The 14,112-nt window shown below is 33.2% G+C and overlaps 1 protein-coding gene and 1 long non-coding RNA gene across 2 annotated transcripts; both read left to right on the plus strand.

Annotated features, from left to right (window-relative positions):
• The first annotated feature begins 7,217 nt into the window (after nt 1-7,217).
• LOC112734250 (uncharacterized) lies at nt 7,218-8,681 on the plus strand. The gene is made up of 2 exons (XR_003168342.3): nt 7,218-7,618; nt 8,291-8,681. It is a non-coding gene; the product is annotated as an uncharacterized lncRNA (long non-coding RNA).
• Nucleotides 8,682-11,216: 2,535 nt separating this feature from the next.
• Nucleotides 11,217-13,601, plus strand: LOC140182214 (protein MAIN-LIKE 1-like). Its single transcript, XM_072228355.1, has 3 exons — nt 11,217-11,939; nt 12,024-12,111; nt 12,208-13,601. Exons 1-2 carry the CDS (start codon nt 11,470-11,472, stop codon nt 12,025-12,027), a joined length of 474 nt encoding a protein of 157 aa, XP_072084456.1. The 5' UTR covers nt 11,217-11,469; the 3' UTR covers nt 12,028-12,111; nt 12,208-13,601.
• The last annotated feature ends 511 nt before the right edge of the window (nt 13,602-14,112 follow it).

Raw genomic sequence — 14,112 nt, forward strand, 5'->3', positions numbered from 1 at the left:
CGAAAGAAAATAGAGAGAATGAAAATGAATGAAAAACTTATTTTTTCTTTGATTGGATGTGAAAGGAAATTGGATGGAAAGGAAAAAAATTGACGTGGGACCCATGTTTAAGTTTTCACTTCACTTATGCGAAGAAAACCGAAGAAAATTTGTAAGTATAATATTATAAATTTACCCTTTATGTTATATTAATATATTATAATTTTTATATAATATAAATAAGGGTATTAATGTAATTTCATTTAGGTATGATTTTCTCTCTTCTTATTTTTCTTTCCATCCAAACAAGAGAAAAATTTCTTTCTACTTTCTTTCCTTTTATTTTCTCCTCATTCAAACAATACAAAAAAAAATTAACTTTTCTTTTTATTTTTTTTCTCTCATTTTCTTTCCATCCATTTTCTTTCCATCTATTTTCCATTTTACATCCAAACAAATCCTAAGTGAGAAGATAATAGTCGGTGGTAAGTGGTTAGAAATTAGAGGAAAGAGGGGGTGAGATTAAAATTGTGGTTGGATATCTAAGGTTAAAATAGGTTAAGATAAAAATTCAGAATCAATAGAGTTTTATTTGAGTAGTTCTATCGAATTAAATTTATTTATATAAGTTCAATTTTATTTTTTCGTAAGTAATTTGTTAAAATTGTCAACAAAATATAGTTCAAATGGCATAACTTTTTTCCTCGCTTAGAGATTTTAAATTTAAATTTTTTTCCTAATTTAAAAAAAATATAATTCATTAAAGTTTAAAATATCCTTCAATACAAATGATCATTTATTTTTTAAAAAATATTTAATTATTCTATTAATTTTTATAATTTTATCAAATTTTTAATTAGATCTTTATATTTTTTATTTTCAATTAACTTTTATACTGCTTTGTATTAGGTCTATCTTAGTATAAAAAATATTAAATTTAATTGAATAACAATAAAAAAATCTAACTAGATCTTTAACCACATATTTTTTTTAAAAAAATATTTTGTTAATTTTAATATTTTTTATATAAAAATATATTAATTATAAAACTAAAAACAGTATAAGAACTCAATTGAAAAGAAAAATGTATAAAGACCTAATTAAAAGTTTGGTAAAACTATAAAGACTAACATGATAATCAAACTTTAAAAAATGAAAAACTTTATTTTAAAATAAATTTAAACTTATGGGTAATTTACGTTAATAAATTAATAAATTGATTGAAAATTAAAATTATGCAAATATCTTCAATAAAAATTGGATCCACGCTTATTTTTAATAGGTTTATATAAATCGAATCAAATAAACTCAATTTAAGTATTTATTCGATTTATTATATAGAAGGTATACATAATAAATCGTATATAAAATTAGCAAATTTTGATTTACTATGTATACCATGTGCATAATAAATCGAATCGAGTAATTAAAACAATTTGATTCGATTTATTATGCCGGAACGCACACATGCTAAATAGATATGAATTAAAAAAATTTATTATAATACAAAATTTATTTTAATTCAAAGCATAGTAAATATATTAAAAATAAAAATATATTAAAAAACTTTAATAAAAAATTTTATACTTTTATTTTAATAACTACATAATAAATATATTAAAAACTAAAATTCACATTTTTTATTTTTTGTGCTAAAAATAAAAAATATATGAACAAAAATGATACATATAATATTTTAATAAATATACATAAATAAATTCTCATTGAAATAAATTTGATGTTGATGATTTGTGTCTTTAGAATAAATAAAGCCAATAATTTTATGCGTATCTATTTTAAATTAATGTTGGTAGACTTTTAAAAGTCTGTTTGGATATTGTCTATGTCCATCAAAAATATAGACACGATAACATATGTTCAATGTTTGTTTTGTGAGACATAAAAAAAAGAATTACACACAAGAATACATAAAATACTTGTATTTTGTGTCTTTCTCAAATAATGAGACACGAATTTTCATCCTGAGACACAAATTAAACTAAAATTTTAGACAAATTTACCCTTAGTATTTTTTAAAAATTCTAGATTTTTTCAAGCCATTTGGTTCTTCTCTTTTTCTCCGTGCCTCAACCCCCTTCTTCTTCTTTCCATATCTTCCTTCCTTCTTTCTTTCTTTCTTTCTTTCTTTCTTTTTTCTTCTTTTGTCGTCTTTTTTTTTTTTTGAACAAAAGAGCTTAACCCAATAAAGTGGAGCGATAAAGTCTCAAACAGAGACACAACCATCAAAAACAAAGAAAAAGCCTAAGAACAATCCCTAGTGTTGTCTCCGGCATTACCATCAACAACAAAAGGGATCCAAGTTATTCTATTCTCTGTAACTGATCAAGGATCTGTGAAACACCACTCTAGATTTCTTGTTATTAAAGATCTGCCCGTTTTTTTTCTAGCCACACATTTCAAATAACTGTAAAAAAACATATGAGCCACTTGTTACACTCCTCTTTCCTATTAGCAACACATGTCCAATTCTCAAAATGTTCTTTCAGTGAATCCGGAATAGACCACAACCTCCCAAAATCAGATAGTCAATCACACCACACCTGAACTTTGCTGCCGACACTGTTAACCTGTCTTAACCTTTCCTCTCTTCAATCTGTATGACCTCAACAAAATCTCCCATATAGCATATCGGATCTTGACATAACCCAGTTACAAAGCTCAGTTCCTCCCACGCAGTCAGTTTCTCCATCCTAGTATGAGCACCATATACTAAACAGAATGCACAGTTGAACTCATTTATTAAAAGCACTCCTTCAACACTTAACCATCTTTCCCCTTTGTCGTCTCGCTTATTAGGCTCCTCTGTAGCCTGTCCAGGTTCTCTTTTGCTACTAGAATTTTCATCTTCTTCGTCCACCCATTGCCATGTGGATCTTCTTTTTTTCCATCCTTTCTCATCTCTTTCACTTTCTTCCTCGGGTATCTTGTGCTCTCCTCCTATTGAGTTTAAATCTTCTCAACATTATGGATGTCACCCGCCTCCTGAAGTCTCTTACTACTCGCCACTTCATTTGTATGTCGATATCTAGCTTCTCTGATTGACACAACATTCTCTCGTAACCTCGTTCTGTTCATCTTCGTAATAGCCTTCATGACTCCACCCTTTGTTGTATACCGGATGAACGCAAACACGTACAAATTATCATTTTTTTTGTTTTCGTGAGATATATATATCATTTATACGTCTCGTCCAATTGAACAAGTGGTACAATTCCCTCTTTGATATATCTTCTAGAAGATGATCTACAAAGATAGAGAACGATTCGTTTTCCAAGCGACAGAACTCTTTTCGATTCCAAACCCTCATATCTCTACTAAATTGCCTAGTTCTACCCATCCCGGTGTTTTCCAACCCCCCTCTCTCATCTTCAAAAAATCCATAGGTTACATTTTTCTTTGTTTGTTGCAAAGAAGAAAGAAAGAAATAAGTTCTAAAAACTGTTAAATGAATAAAAGAAAATGCTTCTTCTTTTTCTTCTGCTTCTTCTCTCTTTTAGAAGTATGACCACTGTCTTGCCTCCGACTTTCCTCAATCTCCTCGCCGCCATTGCTAACCGCATCTCTCACTTGGAATTCCACCGTCTCAACCTCTACTTTCACCATTGTGTTGTCTCTTTTTTGCCTCTTGCCTCTGTGCTTCTGCATCTCGCTGTGCCTCCTTCTCTCGCTGTCACGAATCTCACCGCGTCGCCCCTTCCTCACCGTTGCGACGTCAATGTGGGTGCTGCAAGTGCCCATTGTTCTATCCATTTTACACTTTACCTCAAGAATTTTTTTTTCTTTTTAGATAATAATATTTGAACACAGATTTGGTTATTTGAGTTTAGTTTGACTGTTAAATTTTGATACTGAATTTGCTGTAATTTGATTAGTGTTAATGTGAGTATCATTATACTATTATTGTTTTTGTTTCTATCTTCTTGTGCTTAGTTATTTTTATTTTTAAATTTTTTCAGAATATAATATATATATTGTAAATCTTGTTTTGTTATGAAATTATGTAGATGAATGTTATGGTTTTGCAATTAATTTTATTTATAATTTTTTTTGAAAAAGATTTTAGATCTGGAAGTTGTTATGAGAAAAAAGATTGAAAATTTTGAGGATAATAAAGATGATAATGATGTTATTTTGTATGCTACGAAAGATAAAATAGACATTTTACAAATTTATATGTTCTGTCTATTATAACGGACAATTCACTTAAATAAATTGTTTCATCTTTAAAATTACGCAAATGTATTATTTTCAAAACGAAGACGCAAATGCATTGTTTCACATATTTATAGAAATCGCTACAGCATGGAAACCGCTGTTGCCTGCCGCGGTTTCTGCATGATTATGGCTAGTAGCGGTTTATGTGCATTGGGACACGTGTGTAAACCGCTAGAAGCAGCAGCGGTTTACGTTGAGTATAAAAACAAATAATAAAACTAATCTTTATCTAAAAAATAATTACAAAACAAATAATTAATGGTATATACTATTTAAATAATATCATAAAAAATTACTATTTAAATTTTTTTATTTATGATATTATTTAAATAGTATATACCATTAATTATTTGTTTTGTAATTATTTTTTAGATAAGGATTAGTTTTATTATTTGTTTTCATATTCAACGTAAACTACTGCTGCTTCTAGCGGTTTACACACGTGTCCCAATACACATAAACCGCTACTGGTAATAGCGGTTTATGACCAACCATAATCATGCAGAAATTGCGGCAGACAACAGCGGTTTTCATGTTGCCACAACTCAATGTAATCCGCGGCTGGCAGCAGCTGATTTTGTGTTTGTGTAAATCGCTACTGTCAGTAGCGATTTCTATAGATATGTGAAATAATGTATTTGCGTCTTCGTTTTGAAAACAATATATTTACATAATTTTAAAGGTAAAATAATTTATTTAAGTGAATTGTCCTATTATAACTATCAAACACAATTATTTTTTATCATGTATTTGTGTATATATCCATGTCTCTGTTACTCACTTTTGTGTCTATGTCTTAATTTATGAGAGACATCAAACAAACACAGTAAAATATTGAGACAGAGTACTTTAAAAAAAATGGAAAAAACATCACTAAGATTAAATCAAGATAAAGAGAAGAGATGAAATAAAATGTAAATAAAGTAAACCAAATTAAAATCATCAAGAAATTAAATATGTATATTCTTTTTTCTTCTTCACATACCAAATAAATTTTACTTTTTAAAAAATAATTAAAAAAAAAGAGAAACAAATTAAAGGACAAAAAAAGTATGCATGAAATTATTTAACTTTATTTATTTTATAGACACACATCATCAACATCATATTTATTTTAATGATAATTTATTTTTGTATATTTATTAAAAAATTATATATATTTTTTTGTTTGTATTTTTTTAATATTAAAAAATAAGAAAAATAAAAATAATTTTTTGTTTTATATAAAAAATTTTGGATGTATTTATTAAAATAAAAATATAAAAATATTTGTCATAATAAAAATTGTATTTTAATAAATACATTAAAAAATTTTATGTATGTATTAAAATAATTTTTATTATAATAAATTTTTATTTTTACTCATACACATACTATGTATGTGTCTTGTATATACAATAAAATAAAATAAATTAATTTAATTTATTATGTATATTCTGTATATAATAAATCAAATTACATATAAATACTTAAATTAAATTTACTTGATTCACTTTTTACAAATTTATTTAGAATAAATATATAACTAATTTTTAATTCAGAACGTCTAGATAATTTTAGCATCCAATCAATTTATCAACGTAAATTACCCATTAATTTATCACTTTGTGCTTTAATAAATTTTTCACGTACAAATTCCGATAGCGGGTAAGAATATCATGTCTTGTACGGGTTGAGATCTAGCTTTAGATTTTTGCTACACCCAAACAGTAAGCAAATCAACTCAACTGTGCAGGTGGGCCTCCTACGATATCTGTTGTCTCTCCAATTACGTGGCGGAAATCTAGCGCTTTCCTTCCTTCGTCTGAGATCAAGACTCAAGAGAGATAAGAAGGTAAACTAGAAAAACAGAAGAGAGAGAAAAAAAAAAATTACGATGAAAAAAAAGTCATCAAGCTCCAGCATCGGTGGTGTGGGCTCCACGGCTCTGCGTTCATAGGTCACCGTCAACACGTCCCTTTTGTCTAATAAAAAATAATTTGTGAATAGTCCTGTAAAAATATTTTAATTTAAATATAATAATTAAAATTTATTCAATATAGAGTACCAACAAACTCACGGATTTTGTTTAGGAAATGTATGATAAAGCATAGCGTAGTAATTAGTAAAAATAAATTCTCTTAATATTTTTAATAATTAAAAAAATAAAATAAAATATTTAATTTTTTCATATTTTTTAATTTTATTTATAAAATCAACGATAAAAAATTACACTTTATTTTTTCGGTGGTTAAAAAAATTTGAGAAATAAATAAATGATAGTAAGTAGGGGTGCACATGGGCCGGGTGAAGCCGGGTTTGATGTGACCCAGACCCGGCCCGAAATATACACCGGGTCTATTTATTAGACCCGAACCCGGCCCTAGACCCGATGAAACCAATACACTTTCGGGCCACAATTATACCGGGTAAAAACCGGGTGAAAACCGGGCCGTTAACATTACATTACATTGATACCTTCTTGTAAGCTAGCATGTAAAAATATCCAAAGTTCCAAGACTCCAACCATTATTTAACATGATAAAATTCACTTAGAAAAATATAACAAGAACCAACCCTTCTTCAAAATTAAAGCATAACCACAATCAATACTAAAGTATAACCACAATCAATACTAATATTGTCTAATAATACCAAATATTTAAATACATACAAATAACACAATATTATGCATTCTAAACATAAAACATTAACTTATAGTCTTATAATGACTAATAACACAAAATATTAAGATTTACAATACTTAAATTCCACATAAGAATAGTCATGATCCATCACTAATAACACAAAATATTAATTGTGTATGATGACCGGGCCACCGGGCCGACTTCGGGTGACCCGAGCTATGGCCCGGACCCGACCCGAAATAATGACCGGGTCTATTTTTGAGACCCTTACCCGGCCCTAAACCCGATGAAATCACACCAAATTAGTCCCAAAAGTGTTCGGGACCGGGCCGGGCCTTCGGGACCGGGCCGGGTCTGTGCACCCCTAATAGTAAGTGTTGGTAATGGTAGCTAGGGTTAGGAGAAGGGCACGTGATGCAGGTTAAAGGGATAAGAGAGGGAATCCGAAGGCAATTCCCAAGAAGAAGAACATGTACATGTGCCAACCACAACTAACACCTAGCCGTGCCCTGCCTACCCCGCTCCACCCTATCCCAATGGCCCACCACCTCCTTTTCTGTCATCCATCACCATTCACCATTCGCGCACGCCACCCAACCAGCAGAACATTTCTTTTTTTTTTTTTAAATATATATTTATTTATTTATAAAATTAAATATGAAAATATATTTCTTATGGCTGTTTGTTGGGCTTGAAGGGCATAAAAAGTCATGGGTCTTGGTGGTGAAATTTGCACGGGTTCCTTTCCAACTTCTCTATATAACCATATCAACAAGGTTGGTATATGCCTCACTACTCGTAAAAAGATAGGGTTTCTAGGTGCCCCTATCATCTCCTCTTGGGTTAGTTAAGCACTTGAGTTGAGTTGGATCGGATCGGACTTTCGGAGTAGTTCTTACTTTCCATTTACAGTAGGATCGGTTTCGAATATATACTTGAGCTAGGATGAGATGAGATGCATGAGTGCTACTAGATCTATAAGCTAATATATATATATGGCTCCTCCTTATAATCTAATCACAGTTTTAATTATGATAGTCAAGGTTTAACTTTTGAAGTGCCCTTGTTCTTGCTTTTGAAACTCTTGCTGCAAGCTAGTTTGTTCTTTATTTATTTATAACAATCTAAGTAAGGGTTTTGTTTTGTTTGGTTTTAGTAGGGTTTGGATGTGGAAGATGGTGATGAGTGGAGCTCCTTGAAGTCCAACAGAGGGTCTTGGTGGGTAGATTGAGCTGCTAAGCTATGGATCCCACAGTACTACCCATATATACCCCATTATGCAGTGGTAGTTCTGCGGATTCCATATCCTGGGAGCTTCATTACCTTTCCTCAGATCCTTATTTGGATTGAAGGGAGCTCTACATAGCATCCTCTTTCTAACTTGTACTCTTCAATTTGTTAGATTTATTTTTTATGTTACCTCTCCATCTCATTTTTGTGTGGTACAGGAACCCATCTGGCTGCAGTGGTATAACCGAGCTAGGTGCTGCAGCTCTATATAACGCGTTATGCGATCTCCACTATCTCTCAATCAACATTCATTAGTTTGGCTTGTAGATCCGGATCACATATCACTTATCAGTACAGTGTTGCTCCAAATTCATTTTATTTTTTAGTTGCAGTTATTAACTAGTTGTTCGCCTTTAAACAACATTTGTTTTATTCATACGTGCCGAGTTAATAATGTATGCTTTTATCTGGTTGTCCGATAAAGTGATAACTTGATAAATTTGGTATTGTTGTTGCCGATTTAGGGCGGTATATTGATGTATTGATATTAGGTTTAATATTGCATATTTGCATCGAAATTGTTTGCCAATAAAAAAAATTAGCCAAAAACAGTTTGAAGTTATTTTATTTAATATAACAATTAATGAATCTTAACTAAGATAAATTGTAGTTTTTTTTTTTTGTCATTCTAACTTACCGATATTGAATCAAGGAACTCTACTCTTGAGGGTGAGGGTGAGTTTGGATGAAAGTAAGAGATTAGGAGATATACACTAAATTAAGTTTCTGAATGAATGGCTTTAGATTTTAGAGTTATAAAGGGTATAAGATTGAGTTAGATTATATTATCTAATTTAGTTTAAAATAAATATAAATATTAAATAAAATATTTATAGTTATTAAAAAGGATATTGCTGTGTTAATCTCTTTTCTAGACAATTTAATTTTAGGGCAATTTATATATATAAAATAATTGGAAGGTGTTGCACAAATTCAACATTTCAGATAGGCAGACGCAATTATAACATTTTTAATTGTATGTAATTCGCGACACTTTAACGCCGATTTCACTTGCACGTAAACCGTTGGATCTAGTCGCAGTTTACGATCAAAGTCTTGAAGCAGATACACCGTTACACTCTGTAGCGGTTTATGAAGAGAGACGCTATGATGGTAATCCGCGAGACCCTTAAAGCACATAAATTGTATAGGGTTTTGCGGATTACCCTTGTAATATCTCTTTTCATAAACCGCTACAGGGTGTAGCAGCAGTTTATGTGCTTTAGGCTTTGAACGTAAACTGCGACAGGGTCTAACGCTTTACGTATAAGTTGAATCTGTGTTAGGGTGTCGGAGATTACATACAATTAAGAATGTTGCAATTGCGCATATCTGAAATGTTGTATTTGCGTAATACATTCTTTCAATTATTTTATATATGCAAATTGCCTTTAATTGTGTTCTTACTTTTTAGAGATATTGAAGAGAGAGAAATTTTGTATGAAAACTAAAATTTTAGTTATCAAAACATGATATTAAAACAAAATACAAAGTCTTAATTTTCCACTTTTTAATTTAGATATGGAAGTGGAAATAGGATAGAACGCAGTTATGGAGTGTACGAATATTTTATGTGTGTGTGGTGTCGGTGTGGTATCAGGATAAGAGAAATCGGACGGCGTTTGATTTGTGTCCCTCAATCACGTGTCGCGCATGCGTTTCTTCATTGGACGATGATTTCATTCCCTTATCTATATTTTTCCATTGGACGATGATTTCATTCCCTTGAAGCTCCACTCTCTTCCCGTGTCTTTTTTTTCAACCTTTCTCTATCCACCATTTTCCTTCTTTTTCATTATCTTCTTCAAACCTTGAAAAAAAATTAATTACAATGTCAAAAAAGCAGAAATATAAAGATGTTGATATCTCTATTATTCTGACTATGTAAGTTTGTTTTTAAATTTTTTTATATAACTGAAATATTATAAATAATGTTAAAAATTAAGATTGTAAATTATAGTCTAATAGTTAGAGCAATAATTAAAAATATATATATTTAAATTTTAGTTAGTGAATATGTTAATTAATGATAATGTTTGGATTAGACTAATGTAATAGATTAGCAAAAAATATATGTTTAGAATTGTTTGTAATAATTTAAAAAATTATAATTAATTATTACTAGAGCTATGTTATTATTATTAGTATTATTGTATAATTTTTGTAAAGTAGAATTTATAGAAGATTATATTTTTGATCGGGTAATAATTATTTATTTATTGTGAGATATTAAATTAACATAAATATATTATAATAATATTATTGTAGTTGAATTAGATTTGTCCGTAGGGTTAATTAGTTATTATTAATAGTAAGGGCAATTATACAAATAAAATGATTGAAGGTAAACGTTACGCAAATATAATATTGGCAAACTTTAAACGTAAATGCAACAAAAGCAATTATATGTAATCCGCGACACCCTCTAGCGGAACCCAGATGCACGTAATCCGCTATACCCTCTCGCGGATTACGTGGAGAGCCTGCATATCATAAACTGCTACACCCTGTAGCGGTTTATGACCAAATTTTTTGAATGCATAATCTGCTACATCCTGTAGCGAATTATGGGTAGAGTGGCTCATTATATAAACCGCGTGAGGCTATAGCGGAATTCATTTGAAAAAATTTGGAAAGAAAGTTAGAGAGAGAAAGTAGAGAGAAGGGAGAGAAAATTCTTGAGCATTGGAAGAATAGAGGATGAACGGCGGTTGTACCGGCTCGACGGCATTGCTCACGTAGTCGGAACCATCAATGAAGAGGTAAGTGTCTTTATTTTCTTTCAATATTTTAATAACTGTATATTTTATTCAATATTAAAGAAGTAATTTATTAATTAGAAAGATAGATACTTAGTTTAGCTTTTGCTTTGAAAATCAAATTTTGAAATTTAAACTTTGACATTTAACATTTAAAAGTAAAGATATAGAAGTAGGATTTTAAGTTGTGAATGGTAAATAAGTAATTTTAAAACCCAAGTAGCGTAAGAATAGAAACATAAGCTATAGTTTGGTGATGCCATTGTTAGAAATTAAGTCGGTCTTCTTTATTTCTGAATATGCAACCAACCCGATGTGTGTATAGCGTCCGTAGGCAACAGAATATGCTGTTACATGATAGGATCATACCTTACTTGGAGAGGGCTGAGTTGTACCACCTGGCTAGGCTGAATGCGCATTGGTTCTGGTTGAATGAGCCTATGGTCAGCGTATTTATCGAGAGGTGGCGGCTTGAGACCCACACTTTCCATATGTCATTCGGAGAGTGTACTATCACGCTCTAGGATGTGGCATACCAGTTAGGGCTGCCCGCGGATGGCCATGCTGTTTCTGGGTGCATGACTGACTTCCACCTGCACATCGAGGGGGCCAGACCGGCATGGGAGTGGTTCGAGGACTTATTTGGTGAGCTTCCGCCACCGGATAAGAGAAAGTTATACACAGTTCACTTCACATGGTTCCATGAGCGGTTCAGGTTGTTACCAGCTGATGCTTCGGAGGATACCGTGTGCATATATGCACGTGCATATATTATGATGCTTCTGTCGACACAGCTGTTCATGGACAAGAGTGCTAATCGGGTCCACCTTCGCTGGTTGCCTTTTGTGGCGAAACTTGACGACATGGGCAGTTATAGCTGGGGCACCGCTGCGTTGGCGTGGCTGTACCGATGCATGTGTAGGGTGGCGAACAGAAACATCACCAACTTGGCTGGACCCCTACAGTTGCTACAATCATGGATCTTTTGGCGGTTCCCCACACTGAGGCCGCAGGATTTTGATGCTTTCTCTTTTCCATTGACATCCAGGTATAATTCAATTCACGTATTCTTTCAAGTTCATAACGTTCTATATATGAAATTACATACTTATGTGCTATTTCTGCAACTCAGATGATCCACATATTTGCCCACTTCTGATGGGAAGGAACAACGGATTATTCAGTATCGTCTGGAATTGGATCGACTGACACATCGAGATGTAAGTAATTTATTTTTGTTTTTTATTATTTTATTAGTTCTTCCCCCACTTATATGTATACATTGGTACAATGCTGACTTGCCTCCTGACTATCAGATTGTGTGGGAGTCTTATGGTTCTCTCGACGTACTGGCAATCATCGATCCGGAGATACTAACTGAGGAGCACAGCCGGTTATGGTGGGCCGTCACCAGTCTGATATACTTTGTAGTGATTGAGTGATATCAGGTAGACAGAGTCTTCCCACAGCTAGGGGGCATACAGCATCTGCCTGAGCCAGCCCTTAACATAGAGTATCTTCATAGTAAGGACGACAGAGATGGAGATAGATGGTTCCCCAATTACTATAGGAAATGGTATCAGCATTGGGACGAGAGAGTTTGCTCTGTGTTGAGTGTCCAGAGAGTGGCTGATCCTGGTCCATCCGCTAAGTACCTGGATTGGTGGCACCGTGTTGCACATAGGATTCTGCCACCAGGGATTGCTTTCGCCGACCCCAGGCTGACCCAGGTTCTGGACGATGCTATACTCAGAGGGTCGTCGCAGGCGCCGACTAGAGTTCCAACGTCGGATATGCCTGATAACAGACGTATGGAGCGGAGACGGCGCATTGGTACACGTGCCACTGATCGCGAGTGGCGCTGGCTCGATGACATGATACAGGAGGAGCAGGTTGGTGGTGATGACGGAGGCTAGGCAGATCATCGCCTTCGTCGATCTAGTGCTAGACGACGGGCTGGATCGTCCCGTGGGCACCCTACTGACACTTAGGTTGGTGGCATTGCGGAGACTAGTACGGGTGGTACACTTTTTACTCACGTATCTAGCTCTCAGGTACTGCATGAGTGTAGCATGCAGATGTTAGTTGATCTTGCTACCACTACTTTCACCATGGATTTGGACGATCAACTGGCTGGACCCCAGTTTTATGCGGATTTTGCTGAGATCATACGGGGTAACAACATTCATCAGTACTAGAGTCTGATTCTAGGCGGCCCGTCCGACCCTCCAGAGTATAGGCCACAGCCAGTGGATGTGCCGTCCCAGGTTCCTGAGACCCAGCTCTCGGTCGACCTGAATGAGCCCGCAGGCAGCCCATACGACACTTGGTTAGGCATGGGGGGGACGCCACCATCTGCATTTGGAGTTGGGCTACATGAGGCTTCACCCGAAGATCGGCAAGCGGCCCGACTCGATGTGGCACAAGCTCGCACCTACTTGGTCCATTCGGGGGCGACAATGATGTTGATGGTGACCAGCAGTAGCGCCCATTGTCTTATTTCCGACTGTTATCATTGTATGAATTATGAATTATTTATTTTTTGTTAGGGTTAACGACTAGTGACAGTTATATTTGTATGACTTATGTAGTTAACTTATTTTGTGTTAGTGTTAATGTCTGGTGGCTATTATTTTCGTACGACTTATTGCAAATGACGATTACATTTTGTATCAATTCGTGCATTTTACATCATGTGTTGTTACTATTACACAGGTTTATATAATGAGCCACTCTACTCATAATCCGCTACAGGGTGTAGCAGATTATGTATTCAAAAAATTTGGTCATAAATCGCTATAGGGTGTAGCGGTTTATGATATGCAGGCTCTCCACGTAATCCGTGAGAGGGTATAGCGGATTACGTGCATCTTGGTTCCGCTAAAGGGTGTCGCGAATTACATACAATTCCTTTTGTTGCATTTGCGTCTAGAGTTTACCAATGTTGTATTTGTATAAAGTTTTCCTTTAATCATTTTATTTATGTAAATTACCCTAATAGTAAGTTAGTATTTATTATTAGTGAAATAGGAATAATTATTTTCCGATTTATTTATGAATAAATAAATAAATAATTATGTAAAAAATAAGTTAATAACGATTTAGGAAACAGTTGACAAAAATATTTAATATGAATAATAATATCATAATTTTTGAAAATTAAAAACTATGTGAAATAATTTTTAGTACTATTAATAAAATTCATCATCATCATCATCATC

Source organism: Arachis hypogaea, chromosome 3 (assembly GCF_003086295.3).
Source record: "Arachis hypogaea cultivar Tifrunner chromosome 3, arahy.Tifrunner.gnm2.J5K5, whole genome shotgun sequence".
Taxonomy (NCBI): domain Eukaryota; kingdom Viridiplantae; phylum Streptophyta; class Magnoliopsida; order Fabales; family Fabaceae; genus Arachis; species Arachis hypogaea.